Below are 22,389 nucleotides of genomic sequence, written 5' to 3'. Positions count from 1 at the left end.
GCAAAGGTGTAAAGGAATGATCTGAAATGTGTTCACTGTTGTAATATTTCAAAAGCTTTCATAATCTGTATGACTTAAGACCATAAGAGTACATAAACAATGATATGTTTCTTAATAAGTAATAACTGTTCCTTTACATCTGTGCAAACTATTAATAGACACAATCTAAAATAGAATCCCAAAACTTATTTATAGGCAAAGTTCATCCTTCTCCAGAGAGAACTTGTATACAGTTTGGGGATTTTCTTGGACTCACAGCTACTGCTTGAAGAACAAGTGGCAGCTATGTCCAGGAACCCCTTTGTACAGATCCATCTTGTATGCCAACAGTATCCATTCTTGGATCAAGGAAGCCTTTCTCATGAGTCACTTCTCATCTGAGTTACTGGAATATTCTGCACTTGAGATGGTTTCTAAAGACCCCTCAGAAGTTTCAGCTGATCCAAAATGTGATGGCATGAACATTTATAGCCATGCCAAAGTGTGTTCATCTAAAACGTTTGGTACATGAGCTAGATGTAATTCAAGATACTGGTTGTCATGTACTGTATTAAGTTCTCCATGGTATTCAGCCTTGTTATTTAAAGTTATCACCTTTCTCCCATGATTCTTCCTGTCCTGTAAGATCTGATAGAGTTGGCATGCTTCGGATCCCATATTTGGGTCTCTGAGATGGCATGCTTCAGTATTTGCCTTTTGAAACAGAATACTCCCAGATAGCTGAACAATCCTAATTCTGATTTCTTTCAGAAGTGACTCTTGTCCCAGGCATTTGTCTAAGAAATGCTGTGAGCTCATTGCATGATGGTTTTCAAGTTACAGAAAATTTGTTTTTTTCTCCATTTTCTTTTGTCTTTAGTTTTGATTGTTATTGATTTTTATGTTTTTAATCTGCACGTTTCTCAGAGTTGTTCTAAGTGGGTAGCCTGCAAATATCATTAATGAGTAAAATAAATACAATTTTATTCAAGTACTTTTCAGGGAAGTGCACAGAATCAGCAAATACAACTATATACACATGTTTTCAAATTCTATGTTTACTATTGTTGATTCTCTAGTATTGCATGTAAAGACGCAACTAATTAAAAAAAAACGTAATGACTTTAGTAACATAATTGTGATCTTAAAAAATCCATATACACCTATATGTTTAAGCAGAAACTATCTCTTTTTCAGTGAAATTTGGTATGTTTTCCCTCTAAAGAAGTTGTTATCCTGATTTCCATCACAAACTAATGGGTGCAATAGATACAATAATACTATACATTTCATACTTCTCAGACATTTTGGGATATTGCTCTTGTTATCACCCTGCCCCAACTATCTAAAATGTATATAAAATATGTAGTGAAGGATAAAAGTGCTAAATATGTTTCACAATGAAACTGTGTTTACTACTGAACAGATCTGCAACAGGATTGCAGTATCAGAAAGGTTTATGTTTTTGTTTGTTTTTAAAATATGGAGCAGAGCAATGAGAAAAATGATAACATGGACTTATGAATGAACACATGCAAAGCCAACAGAGACCCCTATTCACAATACCTCAGGACTTTTTTTGTCAGGTGCCAGCTACACTCAAGAACAACAAGATAAAGAGGATATTTTTGCTACTCATAAAAACTTCTCTCTTAGCTTAAATGCCAGGCTGAGTAAATCAATACATGGAGGGCTTTAGATGTCATGACCCAACATGAACGACTGACTGTATTAATCTGTTGGAGTTTTGAGGGACATCTGAAGGTCAGTTCCTTCCATACTCAAACTTAGCAGGAAGCTGTAATCCAAACACACCCCAAAAAAGGATTAGAAGAACACAGGCGATGACTTGTTTCTGCCAAGCTATGCCAAACTTTTTAAAGGTGAGTTTGTTCCTCTGCTATGGCTACAAAGTGGGGAGTTTCTTTTGAATTTATTCCAATACAGACTTGCATGAATTCTTTCTTTCTTCAAATATCAAGACAAGGCTGGACCTCTAAACTGTTTCTCTCTGTCTGTCCATCCCAAATGGCAACGTCAACAAAGCAGCATTAGGGTACTTTCACTTACTCTGCATACACAGCCCATCTGTGCAGTTCTTGGACTGCAAGACAAGGCCCTCACAGTCTCTGCCGCCGTTCTTGGGTGCTGGTGCGGTGCAGTCTCTCCTGCGCCAATGGGTACACTCTGTTCCACATGTGGACCATTTACTCCATGCTGTCCACCTCCCATCCACTGTCATAAGAAAATGGAAAAATGTAAAGGCAAAATATAAAGACAGAATGAGGTGGGAGTGGGATAAATAGAAAATACTCAGATTAAAAAAATGATTTTACATGAAATTATATAAGGAGCCTGCTTATTGAAAATATAGATAATAGAAGTCCTTTCCTTTCCCTTTAATCCAGACATGTCAAACACAAGGCCCGGGGGCCAGATCCGGCCCGCGAAGTGGTTTCATGTGGCCCCTGAAGGCATCCTGGAAACAGTGAGGGAACGGCCCCCACTGCCTTGGCCCTGGCCCAGAGACCCTCCTTCTGCCAGAGACCCTCAGATCTGTCCCACTCCTGCCCTACCCCCCATAGGCACCCTTGATGTGAACGATGTAGAGCTGGCCATGTCCACCCAGTAGGCCATACGCACTCTAGCCACGCCCACCCAGTAGGCCACACCCTCTCAGGCCACACCCACACGGCCCCCTGAGGGCAACCCCAATGCTGATGCGGCCCTCAATGAAATTGAATTTGACACCCCTGCTTCAATTTGTCCCTCTTCCCAGTCAAAGTGATAAATTTTAACTTAACTCTGGTCAGATCATTTGTATATAAGTAGCATCTTCGTTTATTTGAATGCAAAGTTGAACTCCTAGGATAAAATCTGACTATAGAATCTATATAAGATAAAATCCTTTTTATCCTACTGCCAATCACAGAACTGCAGAGCACCATAAGAATCACCTAGCCCAACTCTTTGCAATATGCAGTAAAACCAGTAAATCACCCACCAGAGGTAGCTGTAGAGCTTCTGTTTAAAACCCTTCAGAAATGGAGAACTATACTGATCCAAATTTCTGTTTTTGGTTCTGCTGCACTTACTGAAAGATGTTCAGTCTTTGATATGTTTTCTCTTTAATGCATTCCTCTAGCGTGCAGCAGCAGCAGCAGAGATGCAGTAAATCGAAGAACTGGTGCTGTCATTAGAAATGGTGCCACTAGTAGATCATATGAAGTTCACTAATCCAAGCTCTGGAATGTCAACCTCAGCAATGTTAAAACGCGTGTACTTCAACTGGCTGCCTGAGGAATTCTGGGGGTTGTAGTCCACACATTTTAAAATGGTTGAGGTTGAGAGACACTGCTATAGATAATAACAACCAATAAATTGCCATGCAAATGTTTTAGTTCATTAAATGTGAGAAGGGATGAAAATTCTGATTCACCTGTTTTCTTCTCTGACATGAGGAAATACTCTAAGTAAGCAAATTAGATATGTCCTATTGTGTCAGTAAAGATTCAGATTTGTGTAATTTTACCTATTCCACATGAAGAAATCATGATATAAAGCCTGCAGTTTAATATTGTGTTCTAATCAAAATACTGCATTAAACAAGCCTAATGATCAGTATTAAACATTGATGGTGGGATAACATTTCTTAAAATAAAGAATTATACCTCTCCATTCTTGTTCAGCAATAGGCATACTTTACTGTACAAGCAATATTCCTTCCCAGGTTCAAATCTATGTGTCATCTTTCTAGAGGTTTCCCTTAGCAAAATCAAGAATAAACCTGCATGTATGATGGTCAAAAAGAAATGATACTAGTGATAAATAGAAAGTTAGGAGTCCAGCATACTGCAGTATGTCCAATGTAGAACTCATACTGAAAAAAGATTATTTCAGACCTTAATAATATGGAGATGGAGATTCTAAAAAAAAAATATTATCAAGTTTCACAAAATAAAAAAAATGCTATCAGTTTGTTGATTTTAAAGTTATCCATTTATTGTCCATTGTCTAATCTGGGCCGGGGAAAAAATTCTGACTATCTCAGCAGCACCCTTTTCCTATAATGCATGTTAACGCCTCCACCTTCTGAAGAAGCTTCTTGGATAACAAGGAAAACTTTTTCAAAGAAAACAACAACAACAAGAAAGTCTAGTTGTCTTCTGGAAAACCACTTTTGGGACAACCATGAGTTGGATAACTGAGAATCTCCATAGACATCTCCACCTTCTTGTCCTATTAGGATTCTGCATGGTAGTACACAATGAAAGAAGCTTTCAAGGGAAATTCATGGATAAACAAGAAGGAAGAATAGTGTAGCTACAGTATAAGCAAAGAGAAATATGACACAGGGATTAATAGAATAATTGGGTAAAAGAGCTTCTGCTTTTCCTCCGCCCAGATCACTGCTGTATTCCCAAAACCCTACCTACATCGAGAGAAAACCAGAGAGGAAGAAGATTGTTTTCTTTAGAATTCCAAAAGCCAGGAGTCATAGTCTTGCTGACTCCACCTGCCTCATATGTAAAAAGTTGCCTAAAATTGCTCTAAGAGCATTCTGAAAAGTCCTTCTTCAAGTGCATCCCTCAGAAGAAGTTAGATAGGTAGTCACTAGAATTCGATGCCATAAAATCTTTAAATTCTTTGTTCATTTGGTATATTATAAAAACTTAAACAGACAATCTCCTTACATCCCAACATGGTCTTTTGTTTTGACATTGGGCTAGGGAGATGCCATCCAGTCACATGTTTCTCCTCTGATCTGATACAGGCACCTAAAATAAATATATGCTTACTGAATTTCTATTAACATATTGATTTCCCAAAATATTCCCTATTAAAATAATAGGTTCAGACAGAATTCAACAGATCCACCACAAATTCTTACAGATAACAGATACAATTTTTGAAGTTGCTTGCACTGTTATGTGCTTTTGTCCTTTAAAATCTATATTTTATTCCTTACTTCAATGTAATGTTGTACTGTTGAGAAGCATGCAGTAACATGGAATCTTGAATTTGTAATGTTTCAAGGAAAAGTTTAATTGATGTCAAGAGCAATAGAAATTTAAGGAGGGGGAACAAAATAGATTTTCCTACAACCATTATGTTAATACTATTTAGATCACTATTGTCAAATAGATAAAGGAACATAGCTGGTGATAAGAGAAAATATTTTGTTGGTGTAAAGAGCAAATCAGGTTTTGAACTAGAGAGGCACGAGCATTATTTGAACTTTTTGTCCTTTGAATGAACTCAAATAACTTTCTAATGCACCTAGAATGAATAAGGTGTATTTTGCCCATCTTAGTGAATAAGATCGCAGTCAAAGACACTCTGAAACATATTATTAAGAGACTGAACATGGTTTTTGTTTTTAATGTTAAAATTCTGTTATTTTACAACAGTTATAATGTGATAATTTTATGTATTTATTTATTTATGTATTTATTGCATTTATATGCCATATGTCTTCATAGTGACTCTGGGCAGTTTACCACAGAGGTCTCCAACTTTTCTCGGTTGGCAGACTGGAAGGAAAGGGAGGGGGAATCATTTTATGCACAGACGCATGTGCAAACACAAACGGGGCCGCAAGTATGCGCAATGCAAATGCGGTGGTGCTAGCACCCACGTAACACTCACTAGCACACACACACCCCAGTTTTGCTGCATGGTGCAAGTGGGGGTGAGCGTGCAAACACATGTGCACCTCCGGTCACTCTGTTCCACGGCCCAATGGCCACGGCCCAGTAGCGGGTTGTGGCCCACCAGATGGGGACCCCTGGTTTACAATAAATACAATAATCCAACTCCTTCAGGTAACATTTTTACTTTTAGTAAAAAAAAAATCTTATCTTTACCTGTGTGTAAGCTTACTAATACATAATGTTATTATTTAAATGCAGAATTTTTAACAGATCCAAGGCCTAGGTTCCCAAGGGTCTAAATCTTGACTCATTATGTAAATGTTCAGAATAACAACTGCAATGTGAGGCAAACATTGCATAATAATAGTGCTAATTATTCAGCTTATCTGTATTTCAACGGTATGATAGAGTTTACTTTAAAATTAAAAGTAAGAAGTCATCATTTTCATCCCCCACCATGAAAAGAAAAGAAAACAAGACTTATTCTAGATAATATTGCATCACAGTGATACAACATACCTGGACATAATGTGGTACAAGGTATTTTCTGCAAATTCTGGCCTTCACAGAAGGTTCCCCCATTCAGTGGTGCTGGATTGGTACATGTTCTTGTACGCTTCTGAGAGCCTTTTCCACAACGGCTGTTACATACTGACCACTCTGTCCACGTTGACCATCCACCATTGACTGACAAGTGAGGAAGGTAGGAAAATGACTTAGATGAAGAACTGACAATTTATTAAGCCTACAGCTTCCAAGCCTTTCTATGAATTAAACATTTTTTGTTAGAAAAGAAAAGCTTATATATTTCTTCTGTGCTTGCTTGGATTTCAAAAATGGATAATAAAAAACCAGCAGTTACAGACTGCTGGAAAGATAATTGATCACTAAAAGATGGAAGACATACGTTTTCCCCATACTCCTTCTTGTAACAAAATAAGTGCAAGAACCCAGTGATGAAATTCTGTTCTTTGAAAGAAATTTTGAAAGCCTATTCTTTATCATGAAACTGAATGAAAAGTGATGGAAAATGTAGGAATAATTATTTATGGTACTGCAATAAACTGAGAACTTTGGATGTTCTTTGCGGACAGAGAAAATGAGAATAAGTGCAATCAAGCAGCAGTTATTTATCTCCTTTTTCCCTACCTCTCTCTCTCTCTCTCTCTTTTTTCTACTCTACCTCCAATTCAACAGGAAAAACTGATCTCAAAGGCTAAGCATAATATGTGTCCTTGTTCTAATTGCAGGCAGATTGAAAACAGTAAGGCTGCCTTATTTAAGCTGTCTCGGTTTTAATCTTTTGATAAACACAATGAAATTTGAAAGCATGGACATGGAGCTTGGGCTAACATTCCAGTAAAATGAGGGGAACAAAATGCAGAAGTCTGTGGAGTTTTTCCCCCCAGGCCAACATGTTTTAATTAACTACAAAACAAAGGACACTCTACTTTCATTATAAATTGCCTACATTGTTTCTAGGCTTCAACTAAACATACAGAGCAGAATAAAGTAGAATTAAACCCAACTTTAGAAATCAACATTTCTCATGCCTGCACAGATTTAATTTTGTTTATATTTTATTTTAATTTTAATTTTTTAATTCCATGTATATCCCGCCCTTCTCCGAAGACTCAGGGCGGCTTACAAGCTTAGCAGTAGCCTTGATTCTATGTATATGCCTGCTTATTAGGGCTTTCACACACACACACCCAAGCGGCATTATTACAAAGTCAGCTTAATTGCCCCCAACAATCTGGGTCCTCATTTTACCTACCTCGGAAGGATGGAAGGCTGAGTCAACCTTGAGCCTGGTGGGATGCGAACCTGCACTAATTGCAGGCAGCTGGTGTTACTTAAGGAGGCATTAGCCCACTGCTCCACCAAGGCTCTATGTAAACCAAAATCTATAAATAGCCAAAATATGTAACCTGATAACTCTCTTACCATAGACAATGACAGCAGCCGTGGTGCTCTTCCTTTTTGCCACAATATTTTTGGCAACACAAGTATAATTGGCTGTATCAGAGAGACGTGCCTGCTTTATGATCAGGTTGTGGTCAATAGTGATATAAAAATTTCGGTCTTCAACAGGATCTATCACCTCTTCATTTTTCAGCCATTCAACCTGTTGAGAGATTCACAAATATGATCAGATACAGCATTTTTATATGAAGCACTCCACTAAACCATATTTTTATTACATGTTTTTATATTCTTTGACAGATTAATAATTCTCTCAAAGCAGTTTATATGTTACATATACAAAACAAGTAAATAAACACAAATACAATTTAAATACAAATACAAGAAGCAATTGTCAATTACCTTCTTCTGGGACAGCTAAGAGGTCTTGATTTAGATCACGGCTGAGCCCAACATTTCTACTCTGAAGCAACACAGTTGCTGAGTGAATTGTGCCCCATTTCTTAACTTTTTTGCCACAGTTGTTAAGTGAATCACTGCAGTCATTAAATGAATCGTGTGGTCGTTAAACGAATCCGGCTTTGCACATTGACTGCTTATTGGATACCAGCTGGGAAGATTAAAAAGGTGATCACATGATCCTGGGACAGTAGAACTGACAATACATGCCAGTTGCCAGGTGCCCAAATACTGATCACATGAACACGGGGATGCTACAAAGTGCATAAGTGTAAAAACTGGTCATAAGTCATTTTTTTGTTGGGGTTGGTATTCTGAATAGTCACTAAACAAATAGTTGCAAGTTGAGGACTACCTGTAATGATAATATAGTGGATGCATGAAAAAATGAGGGATCCTTTCCAGAATTCATTGTGACAGTGATCAATTGCCCTAGAGACATGAGGAGTTCCCGCATTGCAAGGACAAATCTAGACTATCTATCAAGATCTCTCAAATATATTTTGAATCATAATTATTTTTATCCTACTTTTCAATAGGGGTGCGGTGGTTAAAGATGCTGAGCTTGTCAGTTGGATACCTGGGTTTGAGACCCAAGTGCTGTGCGATGGGATGAGCCCCTGTTTCTTGACCCAGTTCCTGACTATTTAGCAATTCAAAAGCATGCAAATGTGAGTAGATAAACTTCAGTGGGAAGATACTGCATTCTGTGCACCTCCGCATACAGTCATGCTGGCCACATGACCACGGAAATGTCTTTGGACAAGGCTGGCTCTCTCGGCTAAGAAACAGAGATGAGCACTTCCCCATAGAGCTGGACACGACTGCACAGGGGAAATCTTTACATTTTACTTTAGCTTTCAGTAATGCCCAATAGTGAGTTTTTAAACTTAAAGAAAAATAGCATTGAGTGACCTTTTTATGTAAGTGATTCTCTGGTCCTTCCAAATTTTAACAATGTTAACAACTATTAGAGAATCCATGTGGGTCATTATCTTTTGAAACAAATGATTTGTTCATTAATAACTTAGTAGGGACATAGGTTCCTACATTATTTCACCAATAACGCATCTTGTGTGGACTTAAAATAAAGATACTGTTTACCATATCTATGTAGATCAATGTGACTCTGTTATGACATGCGTATATACAATCATACCCTGTATTCATACTTTTTTTTAAAAAAAAGCATTCTGAAAGATTGAAATGGTTAAAGATCTAAACACATGTTCCCCAAGCTATATAATATTCCATTCATTTCTATCATAAAGAAGCATTCCAGTCTCTTGGAGCTGCCTGAGGTAAGTTAGTCCACATAAATTGGCTGAACATTCAGTAGCTTATTTGCTTTTGAACTGAGCATGTTTTACAGCCTGGGATAGATCAAAGAAGTTGCCTTCATGTCACTGGATCACTGGAAAGTATGCCCAGCACTTTAATTAAATAAAAAAAACAACCCTGCCCCTGGCCAACCCAATGGAATACAGAGAATTTTCACAACAAAGAAAGACCTGGTTCATTCAGAAAAACATGCCCTTTACTCTAAACAGTTTGAACATCTGCCCAAAGAGATGAAAAGCCAAGAAGGTTTGCTCCTCTGTTTTTTTAAATCACAAAAATGACTGTGATCAATCATTTATCTAGGCAGTTGGGCCTTCTTCCGTTTTTGTTAACATAAAGCTTGATTCTTTTCTTAGACGAATCACTGAAAGTGTGCTTAGTAAAATCCATCCCATTTAAGACAGGAACATGAATATTCTAATATTTATCACCTAAAAGAAAACTTGGTTGAAAGTATGCAACTATCTGTTCTCATATCCATAAATTATTGTGCATCAACTTAATATTTTGCAATATAGAATTACTAATGGTTTTATGCACTGCATAAATGAATTATTTCTAATGGAAACTATTGCATTTGAAATAGTGTGAAATTACAGTAATTTTCAGTGATAAAGTAGTATGTGCAACCATGAATTAATGAATCTACAACTTTAAGATTTTTCTTACTTTGAAATTATAACTAATAACAAAATATTAAGCAAAGAATATTTCTTCATGGAAACAGTCATCAAAACTTGATAGAGTGATTGTATATCAAACACATTCATCCTATACTTTAAGATAGTCCTTTCTATGCTTCTGGGATTTTAAACAACTACACAATTTGCACAATAGAACCAAAGGCAATGGTAGTATTCTTATTGCACTCCTGCACTCATGTATTTTCCCTAATACCTTCCAGGATGTAACTCTCAAAATAACATTATTATATTTAGCCAGCTCTCATATAATTTAATATATATTTTTGGGCACTAACAGATTGTTCTTACTGAAAGTAGATTCTACAGCAGTACAGCACTTAGATTCACTTTTCTGATGTGTTTTGGAGCATGTGCAAATATAATGCCAGCCTGCAACTCTATAAACCACTTTTTTGTCATACTTACACAAAAAGGAAACACAATTTGCAGAAGATAACAAGTTCACCCTTGACATAATCACAGTTGATTGTTCCCTGTCCTACTTTCATACTGTGATCTAGCAACGTACAGAGAACACGGACAATATGGATAAAGGTAGATAATTACTTCCCCAAGAGGTAATGGTAATACAAGCCACATGATAGATACAGCCTGTGGCAACACTAGGCAACCTTGACAAGACTAGAGGCAAGAATTGGGCTGGATTACACTGTTGCTCTATGTTGCCTAAGAAAAGGCATAACTGCTTGAAAGTGTTGCAGATAGGTGCCATGTTTGTATTTTTATATGTTCTGAATGTCTTTTTTTTGTAGAGTGAAAAATTGCACAGCTTTGTTTATTTCACGAATGAAGGAAAATATACGTGTCATTTTTACGTCTCATTTTACATGTACAAATGACTGCTCGATGGCAGTCTGTGAAGCAGAAATTATCTTACTTTACTTTCTTGGGTTATAAAGAAAAATCTTACTTCCTTTTTTTAATATTAGCTCCCATACAATCTTATGAAAAAGAAAAGTGAATTCTGATAAAATTTGCATGGGAACATGTGGTATCTTGCATTTCAGAGATGAAGTAAGCAATGGGAATGTATAAAGGTCCTATCTTTCACAGTATAGATATACAAATAACAGCTTTTTTCCTCCTAAATCATGTAACCATCTAACCAAGTAGCCTAGAAATCATAGATGGCAAAGTGAATATTGATAAAAATGTGCATTGAATTATGAAGAATCTAAGGAATAGATAAAGTTGAGAACTTCTCTAATATACTGGCACAAATTTAGAAGGAAAACTAGATAGTAAGCGCATCTTTTTTGTTTCCTGTTTTTAAGGCAACCTTTCGAAGAACGCTTGTTTCCCCCCCCCTTTATAACATTTTTCAAAGCTAAATCCTTTTTCAGAGAGCTGTTAATATTTCCCTCTAAAACTCATCATATACTTTCAGAGAATGAGCATTCAAGTCATTTTCCAATGTTTGATGTGCCTAATTTATCAAAGAAGACAAGCTGTTGCAATTAAAGCTCCTTACGGCATTGATCAAAACCACAGGTCTTACTTGCAGGGCCTTTTAGAAATGAGTCAGTTATAATGTCCTTGGTAATAGTACTAAATGTCAAATTAAAATTGCTTCAGTTATAAACATATAACAATTGCTTCGGAATAAATACATGTCTTCGGTAAGGCATTTCTTCATTTAAAGCTTTTATATAAAATGCTTATACAATTTGGAACTCCAAAAACACTGAGGTTTTATGCCTATGTTCAGAGAACATAGGCATAACCAAAATGTCCGATCATATTTTAGCACAGCATGCTGTGTGAATCCAGTCCACTGTATAGTAATATTCAGTGTGTTTGGCCAAGTCATAACCACAGTTAAACATGGATAACCATGTAATTCATATTAGGTACTATTGCTTCCTTATACAAGCATATACAGTAAGCTATTTTTCAGCCTCTTTTCTGGAATTACTCCCAGAATATACAATTTGTCCTTCATTCTTACCCTCCCCCAAGGCATTACTTCTTTCATTTTATTTCCTAATACATCTTTCTAGGCTAGAATGATATACAGATCTTATTAACAGCAATAGCACTTAAGACTTATATACCACTCCACAGTGCTTTACAGCCCTCTCTAAGTGGTATGCAGAGTTAGCATATTGCCCCCAACAATCTGGGTCCTCATTTCACTGACCTTAACAGGGGTGTCAAACTCAATTTCATTGAGGGCCGCATCAGCATTGCGGTTGCCCTCAGGGGGCCGGGTGGGTATGGCCAGGGTGGGCGTGGCCTACTGGGTGGGCGTGGCTAGAGTGCATTTGGCCTACTGGGTGGGTGTGGCCAGCTCTACATCGTTCGCATCAAGGGTGCCTATGGGTGCCTGGGCAGGAGTGGGACAGATCTGACGGTCTCTGGAAGAAGTAGGGTCTCTGGGCCAAGGCAGTGGGGGCCGTTTTCTCACTGTTTCCAGGATGGCTTCGCGGGCCGCATGAAACCACTTTGCGGGCCGGATCCGGCCCCCGGGCCTTGTGTTTGACATGTCTGCCTTAGAAGGATGGAAGGCTGAACTGAACTCCTGGCAGTGTACCGCAGAGTTAGCTTGCAATACTGCATTCTAACCACTGAGTCACCACAGCATTAAGACATGTGGCATCATACAAGCTTATGTTAACAGGTGAACTAACTTTAGGCATCCACATCTGTGAGTTGCTATCTGGATTTCCTTCTTTTTACTCAACTCTTTTGTGATGGCTCTTCCCTAAAACCAAAGGACTATCATTCGCTAAAGTCACTAAAAGAGAGATACATTAAAGAAGAGTAGGCCTTTCCTCACTGCCAGGATGAAGCTCAATCACATTCCCTTATATATATATATATATGGGAAGAGATTTTGCAAAAATGGAAAAGTATAGAGGTAGATAGCAAATGGTGGTGATGCGAACTAGATTTAGCTACCTTTTGATTCCTTTTCTTATCTCATGTACTTAATTTCTGTTACTATTTCTCATTTCTCTCTTATTGCAAAGGAATAGACCTAAGAGAAAGAACATGGTATTGCACATAGACGAATTTCTACATCTCCCTATGAGTTTCCCTTTCATAAAATGGTAAAATGTGCACTAGATAATACTGTTAGATGGATGCATAACTGGACAAATGTCTACTAAAGAGCGCTAATTAATTCACTCGCTTCATCTCTGAATGAAGAATAAACTGGAGTGGCACTGGCCTCTGTGTTATTCCATGTTGTTATCAATTACTTGGTCGAGGGAACACTTATAAAGTCTGCAGGGGCAAAAAACTGGGACAGTTGCCTAATAGCTAAGATGAAAGAGAGAATATTAAGAAAAATTGATAAATGGACTGGAATGTATAGGATAGAATTTATTAGAAGAAAAGTAAACAAAAGGCAACATGACATGAAGTTAAGTTCTTGTGGGGCTGTCCCTCGGTTGTATCTTCCCTTCCCTTCCTGTGAGATTTGGCAAGAGAGACAGGGTCTGGTTCACATCTATTACCGAGTGTCATCTGGTGAGTCCCTGGAAAAAACATTTTTCTGACATGGTTCCTCTGGAACCTCCTTCCCTCAGAGGTTGCCCTGATCCTACTGACTTTCTGTAAGGCTTACAGACAGGTTCTATCACTGAGGTAGGGACCCACGGTGTGTGGGTGAACCCATATCATAATTGTCTTTTTGTTGCCATGCATTTTGACAGCCTGGAAAGTCCTATATAATATATTGCAAGTCTTTGCATGATATGCCATATACTAAATAAATAAAATAGTTATGCTGATTATTCTGTTTGGCTGCTATCTTGGTTATTTATTCATTTGTTTGATATGTTTTTATCTTGCTTTTATTCCCTGTTAGCCACCCAGGTCATATAAAAATAAATTGAATAAACACATAAAGCAATGTATAGACTTGGTGGAAGAAGGATGGTTTATAAGAGTGGAAAGAAATGGAGAGATGCCGTGGACAATGCTAGTGTAAATGAGATTTTTACAGGTGAAACTCGAAAATTTAGAATATCGTGCAAAAGTTCATTTATTTCAGTAATGCAACTTAAAAGGGGAAACTAATATATGAGATAGACTCATTACATGCAAAGCAAGATAGTTCAAGCCGTGATTTGTCATAATTGTGATGATTATGGCATACAGCTCATAAAAACCCCAAATCCACAATCTCAGTAAATTAGAATATTGTGAAAAGGTGCAATATTCTAGGCTCAAAGTGTCCCACTCTAATCAGCTAATTAAGCCATAACACCTGCAAAAAGTTCCTGAGCCTTTAAATCTAAATCTGGTTCAGTAGGAATCACAATCATGGGGAAGACTGCTGGCCTGACAGTTCTGCAGAAAACCATCACTGACACCCTCCATAAGGAGGGAAAGCCTCAAAAGATAATTGCAAAAGAAGTTGGATGTTCCCAAAGTGCTGCATCAAAGCACATTAATAGAAAGTTATGTGGAAGGGTAAAGTGTGGAAGAAAAAGGTGCACAAGCAGCAGGGATGACCACAGCCTGGAGAGGACTGTCAGGAAAAGGCCATTCAAAAGTGTTGGGGACTTTCACAAGGAGTGGACTGAGGCTGAAGTCAGTGCATCAAGAGCCACCACACAGACGGATCCTGGACATGGGCTTCAAATGTCGTATTCCTCTTGTCAAGCTGCTCCTGAACAACAAACAACATCAGAAGCATCTTACCTGGGCTAAAGAAAAACAGACCTGGTCTGTTACTCAGTGGTTCAAAGTCCTCTTTTCTGATGAGAGCAACTTTTGCATCTCATTTGGAAACCAAGGACCCAGAGTCTAGAGGAAGAATGGAGAGGCACACACTGCAAGATGCTTGAAGTCCAGTGTGAAATTTCCACAGTCTGTGTTGATTTGGGGAGCCATGTCATCTGCTGGTGTTGGTCCACTGTGCTTCATTAAGTCCAGGGTCAACGCAGCCATCTACCAGGAAATTTTGGAGCACTTCATGCTTCCTTCCACAGATGAGCTTTATGGGGATGCTGACTTCATTGTCCAGCAGGACTTGGCACCTGCCCACACTGCCAAAAGCACCAAAACCGGGTTCAATGACCGTCGGATTACTGTGCTTGATTGGCCAGCAAACTCGCCTGACCTGAACCCCATAGAGAATCTATGGGGCATTGCCAAGAGAAAGATGAGAGACATGAGACCGAACAATGCAGAAGAGCTGAAGGCCGCTACTGAAGCATCCTGGTCTTCCATAACACCTCAGCAGTGCCACAGGCTGATAGCTTCCATGCCACGCCGCATTGAGGCAGTAATTGCTGCAAAAGGGGCCCAAACCAAGTACTGAGTACATATGCATGCTTATACTTTTCAGAGGTCCGATATTGTTCTATGTACACTCCTTGTTTTATTGATTGCATGTAATATTCTAATTTTCTGAGATTGTGGATTTGGGGTTTTCATGAGCTGTACGCCATAATCATCACAATTATGACAAATCACGGCTTGAACTATCTTGCTTTGCATGTAATGAGTCTATCACATATATTAGTTTCCCCTTTTAAGTTGCATTACTGAAATAAATGAACTTTTGCACGATATTCTAATTTTTTGAGTTTCACCTGTATATCCCCTTTTTAAATCTCTTTACTTTTACTATTTTTAGTCCATTTAGGTGCTTTGCCTAACATGCCTTAGCTCTAGAAAATAGTGTGATAGGTGTATATTTATAAATAATTAGCACATATAGAACCAGCTATAAAGAAAGGTGATGGAAATGAACAGGAATCTGTTCAAAATGCTTTAATCTGGATTCCTGCACTGTGCATGGGATTAGACTTGGTTACTTGAAGTGCTCGTTTTAATTTTATGAAATTTCACTACAAAGATTATGGCTATAATTATGATAGATGATGATACTATCTATTGTTACACGTGCAGGACTATAATCTACATATTTTCTTTTATTTTACTGTTTAAGAGAAAGGTTGTAGTAAGTGAAGCCTAAAAAAGAATACAACAGAGGTTACCCAAAAATGTAGGGAATTTTGCAGAGGTAATCTGCATTGACATAATTGTAGTCAATTGTTTCATAAATTATTTTTATGCCAAAATGTGAAAGCATGAATAGAATGGTGACAGTACGGACAACAGAAGTAGATGACAATCCTGCCGGCTCATTCTGTAAGAGGCACTGTAATATCAATATTATCATGCAGAGAGTCAATACTTAGTAAACCTTTTGAGCTTGTTATCCTGGTAAACAATTGGAGGGGATTCTACTTGATCAGGAACTTCAAAAAACTAATTAAGGCAAAGACAGTAGCAAACTACTTCAGTATTGTTGCTGAGAAAATTACATTACCTGAGCGTGAAGTTAACTCAGAGGAGACTTTACAGGGAGTCTACAACTTTCAACAGTTCATTTAATTATAACGGTACTGAAAAAAGTGACTGTTTTTCACACTTGCAACTGTTGCAGCATCCCGTTGGTCATGTGATCAAAATTCAAATGCTTGACAACTGGTTCATATTTATGATGACTGTAGTGTCCCGGGCTCACATGATCAGCTTTTGCAACCTTCTGACAAACAAAGTCAATGGGGGAGCCAGATTCACTTAACAACCATGTTACTAACTGAACAACTTCAACGATTCATTTAACAGTTGTGGCGAGAAACGTCATGAAATGGGGCAAAACTCACTTAACAAATGTCTCAATTAGCAACATAAATTTTGGGCTCAATTGTGGTCCTAAATCGAGGACCACAGGTACTTATTTAAAAGGTACCATACATCCAGGTGAAACAGAAAACCTGGACTTTCAATATTGTTATTTCTCCAGTAGGTCTTCGCAAATCTTTCTTGCATGCAATTCTGTACCTCTTTTTCTGGACTAGTAATCAGAAAAGCAGCCAGTTTGGTGTAGTGGTTAAAGTATTGGGCTAGAAACCAGAAGCTCTAAATTCTAATCTCGCCTTAGGCATGAAATCAGCTGGGTGACTGGATCATTCACTCTGTCTCAGCTTTAAGAAGAAGGCAATGGCAATTCATTCCTGAAAATGGAGCTAAGAAAACTGCAGCTAGTCCAGGTAGTCATCAAGAGCCAACAGTGACTTGAATTCTCTCTCTCTCTCTCTCTCTCTCTCTCTCTCTCTCTCTCTCTCTCTGTGTGTGTGTGTGTGTGTAGTGGGTGGCATGTAAATTTGATATATATAATCTGAGAGCACTCAGATCTATTTCTCTGTTACTAATTCAGCAAAGGGTGGGGCTCCTTTGAACACCTCTTTGCTATCAGTAATAGGCTGGATTGTGGGGGCTAACATTCATGAATGAAGGTGAATATCCAGATCCCAGAATAATGTAGCAGGATCCAATCTGGGTCAGTCACTGGGACCAGAGGTTTAGTCTTCTGAGCTTTTTCAGACTTGTGTTGTAGCTTCAGGGAACTGAAGTTCAGGGAAGTTCGCTGAGGAAGGGTTCCAGCAAAAATCCGAAAGCTTGGAGCACTAAACCTCTGGCCCAGTGACTGACCCAGATTGGATCCTGTGACTAATATTCACTTTTAAAAAGTCCTTAAAAAGCACATGCTTTTAATGTCTTAATTTTTTTACTATAAAATACTTAGGGTCTTTGGAGTTAATGGTAGAATAAGTCAAACAAAAATATAATATTTAGTTAACACATTTGAAACTTGTTCATGGGTATTGTGCATCCTTATTTGAAAAATGCACAATCCAATGTGGCAGCAATTTAGAGCGCTTTGCACTTTGTTCTTCTTTTTTATCCCATTCCCTTAGCGGGAGACAGATGTGTTGTCTCTAATTATTCACTGATTGGCATCAGGAGATATATTAACATAATTGGGGCATTTGTACTAATTAGAAAAGAGAACCTGCCACATGTCACCCAACATGAAATGTGAGGCCAACTGCCTCAACAAGAGAGAATAACATACAACTGTCACAATGACTCTTTGTTGCAGTCCTAAACTGGTCTTTATTTTTCAGGACATTATCCTCAAAAATTAAATGCTAAAATGTGTTCTATGTACAAATAGTACCAGACAAACAGATAACATTCCCCCCCCTTAAATATAACTTTTGGCTTCAAATATTAATTGATCAACTTAAATACCTGAACTTATTAATGTTTAAGGAACATGAAGATAGTTTTAAGTTCACACAAGGCAGAATGGAGGAGTAGAAGAGTAATAAAAACAAATGGCTCATAGAAATTAATATTTATTAAATTCACAAACTTAATTTATGAATGCATTAGTGTTATTTTAAAACGAATGCAGTACATGCTTCAAAACTAATTTGGAAGAAGTGCTTGGTCACGCATAGGACCTCTCTCTGCTCTTAAAACAGCCTGATATTTTTTTTTGCAAGCTTCCATGTCAGCCTGAAAAAATGATGCACCTGCTTAAAGAGTCAGTAGATTCCTTAAAATATTTAAGGAGTGGATTGCTTTAAGGTATTTGTATATTTTTTTCAGGAATATAATAAAAAGTAATATCAAAGCGCTGCTGTATTACAGATAGGTCCAAAATATTTCTGGACTCTTTTCAAAGGGTTTAGAGAACTAGAATTTATCACAGCTGGTCCTAGAGAGAAAGTAAATGCAGAAAAAGCCAGAAGTAAAAGAGATAAGGAAACCAGAGAAAACAGAACAGGGAAGAGAATTTAAGCTGCAGCTGCCAAAAAAAGCCAACACAGTGCTAGGCTGCATTAACAGAGGGATAGAATCAAGATCACGTGAAGTATTAATACCACTTTACAATGCCTTGGTAAGGCCACACTTGGAATACTGCATCCAGTTTTGGTTACCACGATGTAAAAAAAGATGTTGAGACTCTAGAAAGAGTGCAGAGAAGAGCAACAAAGATGATTAGGGGACTGGAGGCTAAAACATATAGGGAACGGTTGCTGGAATTGGATATGTGTAGTTTAACGAAGAGAAGGGTGAGGGGTGACATGATAGCAGTCTTCCAATATCTCAGGGGTTGCCACAAAGAGGAGGGAGTCAAGCTATTCTCCAAAGCACCTGAAGGCAGGACAAGAAGCAATGGATGGAAACTAGTCAAGGAGAGAAGCAACCTAGAACTAAGGAGAAACTTCCTGACAGTTAGAACAATTAACCAGTAGAACAACCTGCCTCCAGAAGCCTTGAATGCTACGATACTGGAAATTTTTAAGAAGAGACTGGACAGCTGTTTGTCTGAAATGGTATAGGGTTTCCTGCCTGAGCAGGGGGTTGGACTAGATGACCTCCAATGTCCCCTTTCAACTTTATTATTATTACTTAAGCTAGTCTGTTGCCTGTATAAGAGGGTGAGAGACAGGTATCTTGGTCTATATACCAGACAAATGACCCATTGAGATCCGGTTGAGATCTGCATACGTGGGACTGATTGGGGTAGATTGTAAGGGCGACTCTGAAATATATTGTTATCATATTTTATCTATATCTTAAATTATCATACATTATTACAATTTCATTTTAGATTGTATTTTATTACTATTTCATCTTAAATTGTATTTTATTTTCATTCCATTTTAAATTGTATTTTATCAAATTCCACTTTAAATTGCCTTTATCAAATTTTAGTAACAATTTATTGCTGGAACTTTGCAGTTTGATGTGGTCCAAGGGCTAATCAATAAATTAAGCTAGTCCTAATCCAATCATCCAACCAATGTAGGCAAGGAACCAGCTATGTACAAAACCCAGCCTAAGATTGAATAAATACAAAGAAAGAAAAGAAGGCAGGCTGTTTTCAAGAAAGAAAAATGGAAGCTGCCTGGATATTCTACTGCAGTCCATCTCTATAGCAGACTTTGTATATTTTCCCAATCTTACTATTTAAAACGCACTAAAGTTTTCTTATGATCCCTTTTGTTTCCAACCTTTCAGATACCTCCCAGAAAATAAATCACACCAGGATACAACACAAAGCACTGAGAGTGACTGTGTCTCTTCTTTGGTATTCAAAGCCATTCTCTTTCCTCAGCTTCCTATTCTTGCTATATAAAAGGTTCCCTTTTTTGAACAGAATGCAAAATGCTGTCTGGTCGATAAAATACCTGTAAGGAAATAGGTACACACAGGAGTTCCAATTAAAGGCAACGGCTGCAAAATCAGGAACTACTCTCGCTAAACAAAGCAAACAGCAGTTATATTAACAATCAATTAGATGCAGCAGCCACCTGATGCTACATGTTTGTATAGGTCCCATGCGCTCTGTACATTTTGCCCAGCTGAGTAGAAGTTGTGTCATATTCTTTTTGAGTTGGCAAGCAAATGTAATCACTTGGTAACACAGTATAACAATCTCTTCACTTAGCTTCCCCCAGCCCCAGTTGGCACCTAACTTGATTGAAGTTAAGTACAACAGTTTTTAAGCTCAACTGGGTCATCAAACAGTATAGCTGCTGCTGTTGAATTGAAGTCTTAGAAACTTCCTTCTATACTTAGCACAGCTAATTGTTCCAACTGCTTATAGCTTATTAACTAATCTCAGATATCATTAATGGGTTGATCTATAACCTTAGAGTGAGAAGTTAATTCGATGAGGCTGCCTCGGTCTGACATCATTTTTCCTAAGGACAGTGGAGCCTCTTTGAAAAAAACAGAACCAATGAGAAAAGTCATTAACTGCCAATAATTGTGCTTTCTTTACTACAGGTGAATCCCAATAACTGCCGTAGAGATGATTTTTTTAATTTTTTTTACAGATATCTCAAAATATTTTATTTTTCACTCAAGAAAAAAGGAAAAAAGGTATTATTATTATTATTATTATTATTATTATTATTATTATTATTATTATTTATTGCATTTATATACCGCCCTTTCCCTGAGGACTCAGGGCGGTTTACAGGGAGTTAAAATCAACCATACAAAAGTTAAAACCCAATTTAAAAAAATTAAATCGACCCTGTACTATTAAAAACCCCAATTACAGCCAATTGTGATGTATTGTGAGACCCATAAAGTCTCTTCTCCATACCTTAAACATGAGCTGCAAAAACTAACTGCAAATGTGACTTAAAAAAAAATCCATATCCACTGAGAGCTGTGTGAGTCGAAGAACTGTTCATCCATCCTTGACTCAGCAGGAAACTATACTAGCATGAAATTGCTGTCTCCATTGTCAGTTCCTATCCTGCCTCTATTGCCTTTCTTTTATGTCCCTGCAGACATCTTACTTCCCTCTAAAATAATGGATAACAATGCTTAACAGGTTTTGTGCATTGAGGCTGCTCTTGAAGAATGTTAGAACTTAACCTTGGGCTGGGATCAAATGAAGGCAACTTCTTGAGGACACAGTAGTGTGTTTGTGGCAAGTGCCCAAAAGTTCTGAAGAATCTAAAACAACTGTACTCTGAATTATTTTTATATTTGATTTTTATAGCCACCCATTTCAGGTGACTCTGGACAGTGTATGTCATAAATCATAGAAACAATTACAACAATTTGAAATAAATATGTATGGTTACCAAATAAAACTATTGCTATAGATTTAATTTAGCCAAGAAACTGGACTTTTAATACATTCAGGACCCCAGGCTGCAACATCTAACCAGTTCTTCATGGTCATATAGAAGGCCAGCAAGATCATGTCATTCTAAACACCAAAGAAAGAATGTTTCAGAAGGCTATAGCAAAGACAAGTTTATCTTCTAGTTTCTTCCAGCTGACATTTTTGGCTGATGAATCTGTAACATACCCAACCTACCAAATCAGATTTGTTGTTGTTAGCTGCGAAGTCGTGTCCGACCCATCGCGACCCTATGGACAACGTTCCTCCAGGCCTTCCTGTCCTCTACCATCTTCTGGAGTCCATTTAAGCTCACGCTTACTGCTTCAGTGACTCCATCCAGCCACCTCATTCTGTTGTCCCTTTCTTCTATTGCCCTCAATCTTTCCCAGCATTAGGCTCTTCTCCAGTGAGTCCTTCCTTCTCATTAGGTGACCAAAGTATTTGAGTTTTAGCTTCAGGATCTGGCCTTCTAAAGAGCAGTCAGGGTTGATCTCCTCTAGGACTGATTGGTTTGATCGCCTTGCAGTCCAAGGAACTCGCAGGAGTCTTCTCTAGCACCAGAGTTCAAAGGCCTCAATTCTTTGGCGCTCAGCCTTTTTTATGGTCCAACTTTCACTGCCATACATTGCAACTGGGAAGACCATAGCCTTGACTATACACACTTTTGTTGACAGGGTGATGTCTCTGCTTTTTAGTGTGCTATTTAGATTTGCCATGGCTTTCCTCCCTAGGAGCAAGCATCTTTTAATTTCTTGGCTACAGTCCCCATCTGCAGTGATCTTGCAGCCCAGGAAAATAAAATCTGTCACTACCTCCATTTCTTCCCCATCTATTTGCCAGGAATTGA

General features: G+C 38.0%; 1 protein-coding gene across 2 annotated transcripts in view; it reads right to left on the bottom strand.

Annotated features, from left to right (window-relative positions):
- Nucleotides 1-22,389, bottom strand: part of UNC5C (unc-5 netrin receptor C) — a gene marked incomplete at both ends in the record, with an annotated part of 331,254 nt that overhangs the window by 53,126 nt on the left and 255,739 nt on the right. For both annotated transcript variants that reach the window (XM_083367827.1, XM_083367828.1), the window contains 3 exons: nucleotides 2,050-2,214; nucleotides 6,153-6,320; nucleotides 7,581-7,761. In XM_083367827.1, the coding sequence (XP_083223953.1) occupies nucleotides 2,050-2,214; nucleotides 6,153-6,320; nucleotides 7,581-7,761 (514 nt within the window). The remainder of the gene's footprint in view (nucleotides 1-2,049; nucleotides 2,215-6,152; nucleotides 6,321-7,580; nucleotides 7,762-22,389) is intronic.

This window comes from Vipera ursinii, assembly GCF_947247035.1.
Source record: "Vipera ursinii genome assembly, chromosome: 7".
In the NCBI taxonomy this organism is placed as follows: domain Eukaryota; kingdom Metazoa; phylum Chordata; class Lepidosauria; order Squamata; family Viperidae; genus Vipera; species Vipera ursinii.
The sequence above is the reverse complement of the archived record's forward strand: the minus strand, read 5'-3'. Positions and strand labels throughout refer to the sequence as shown.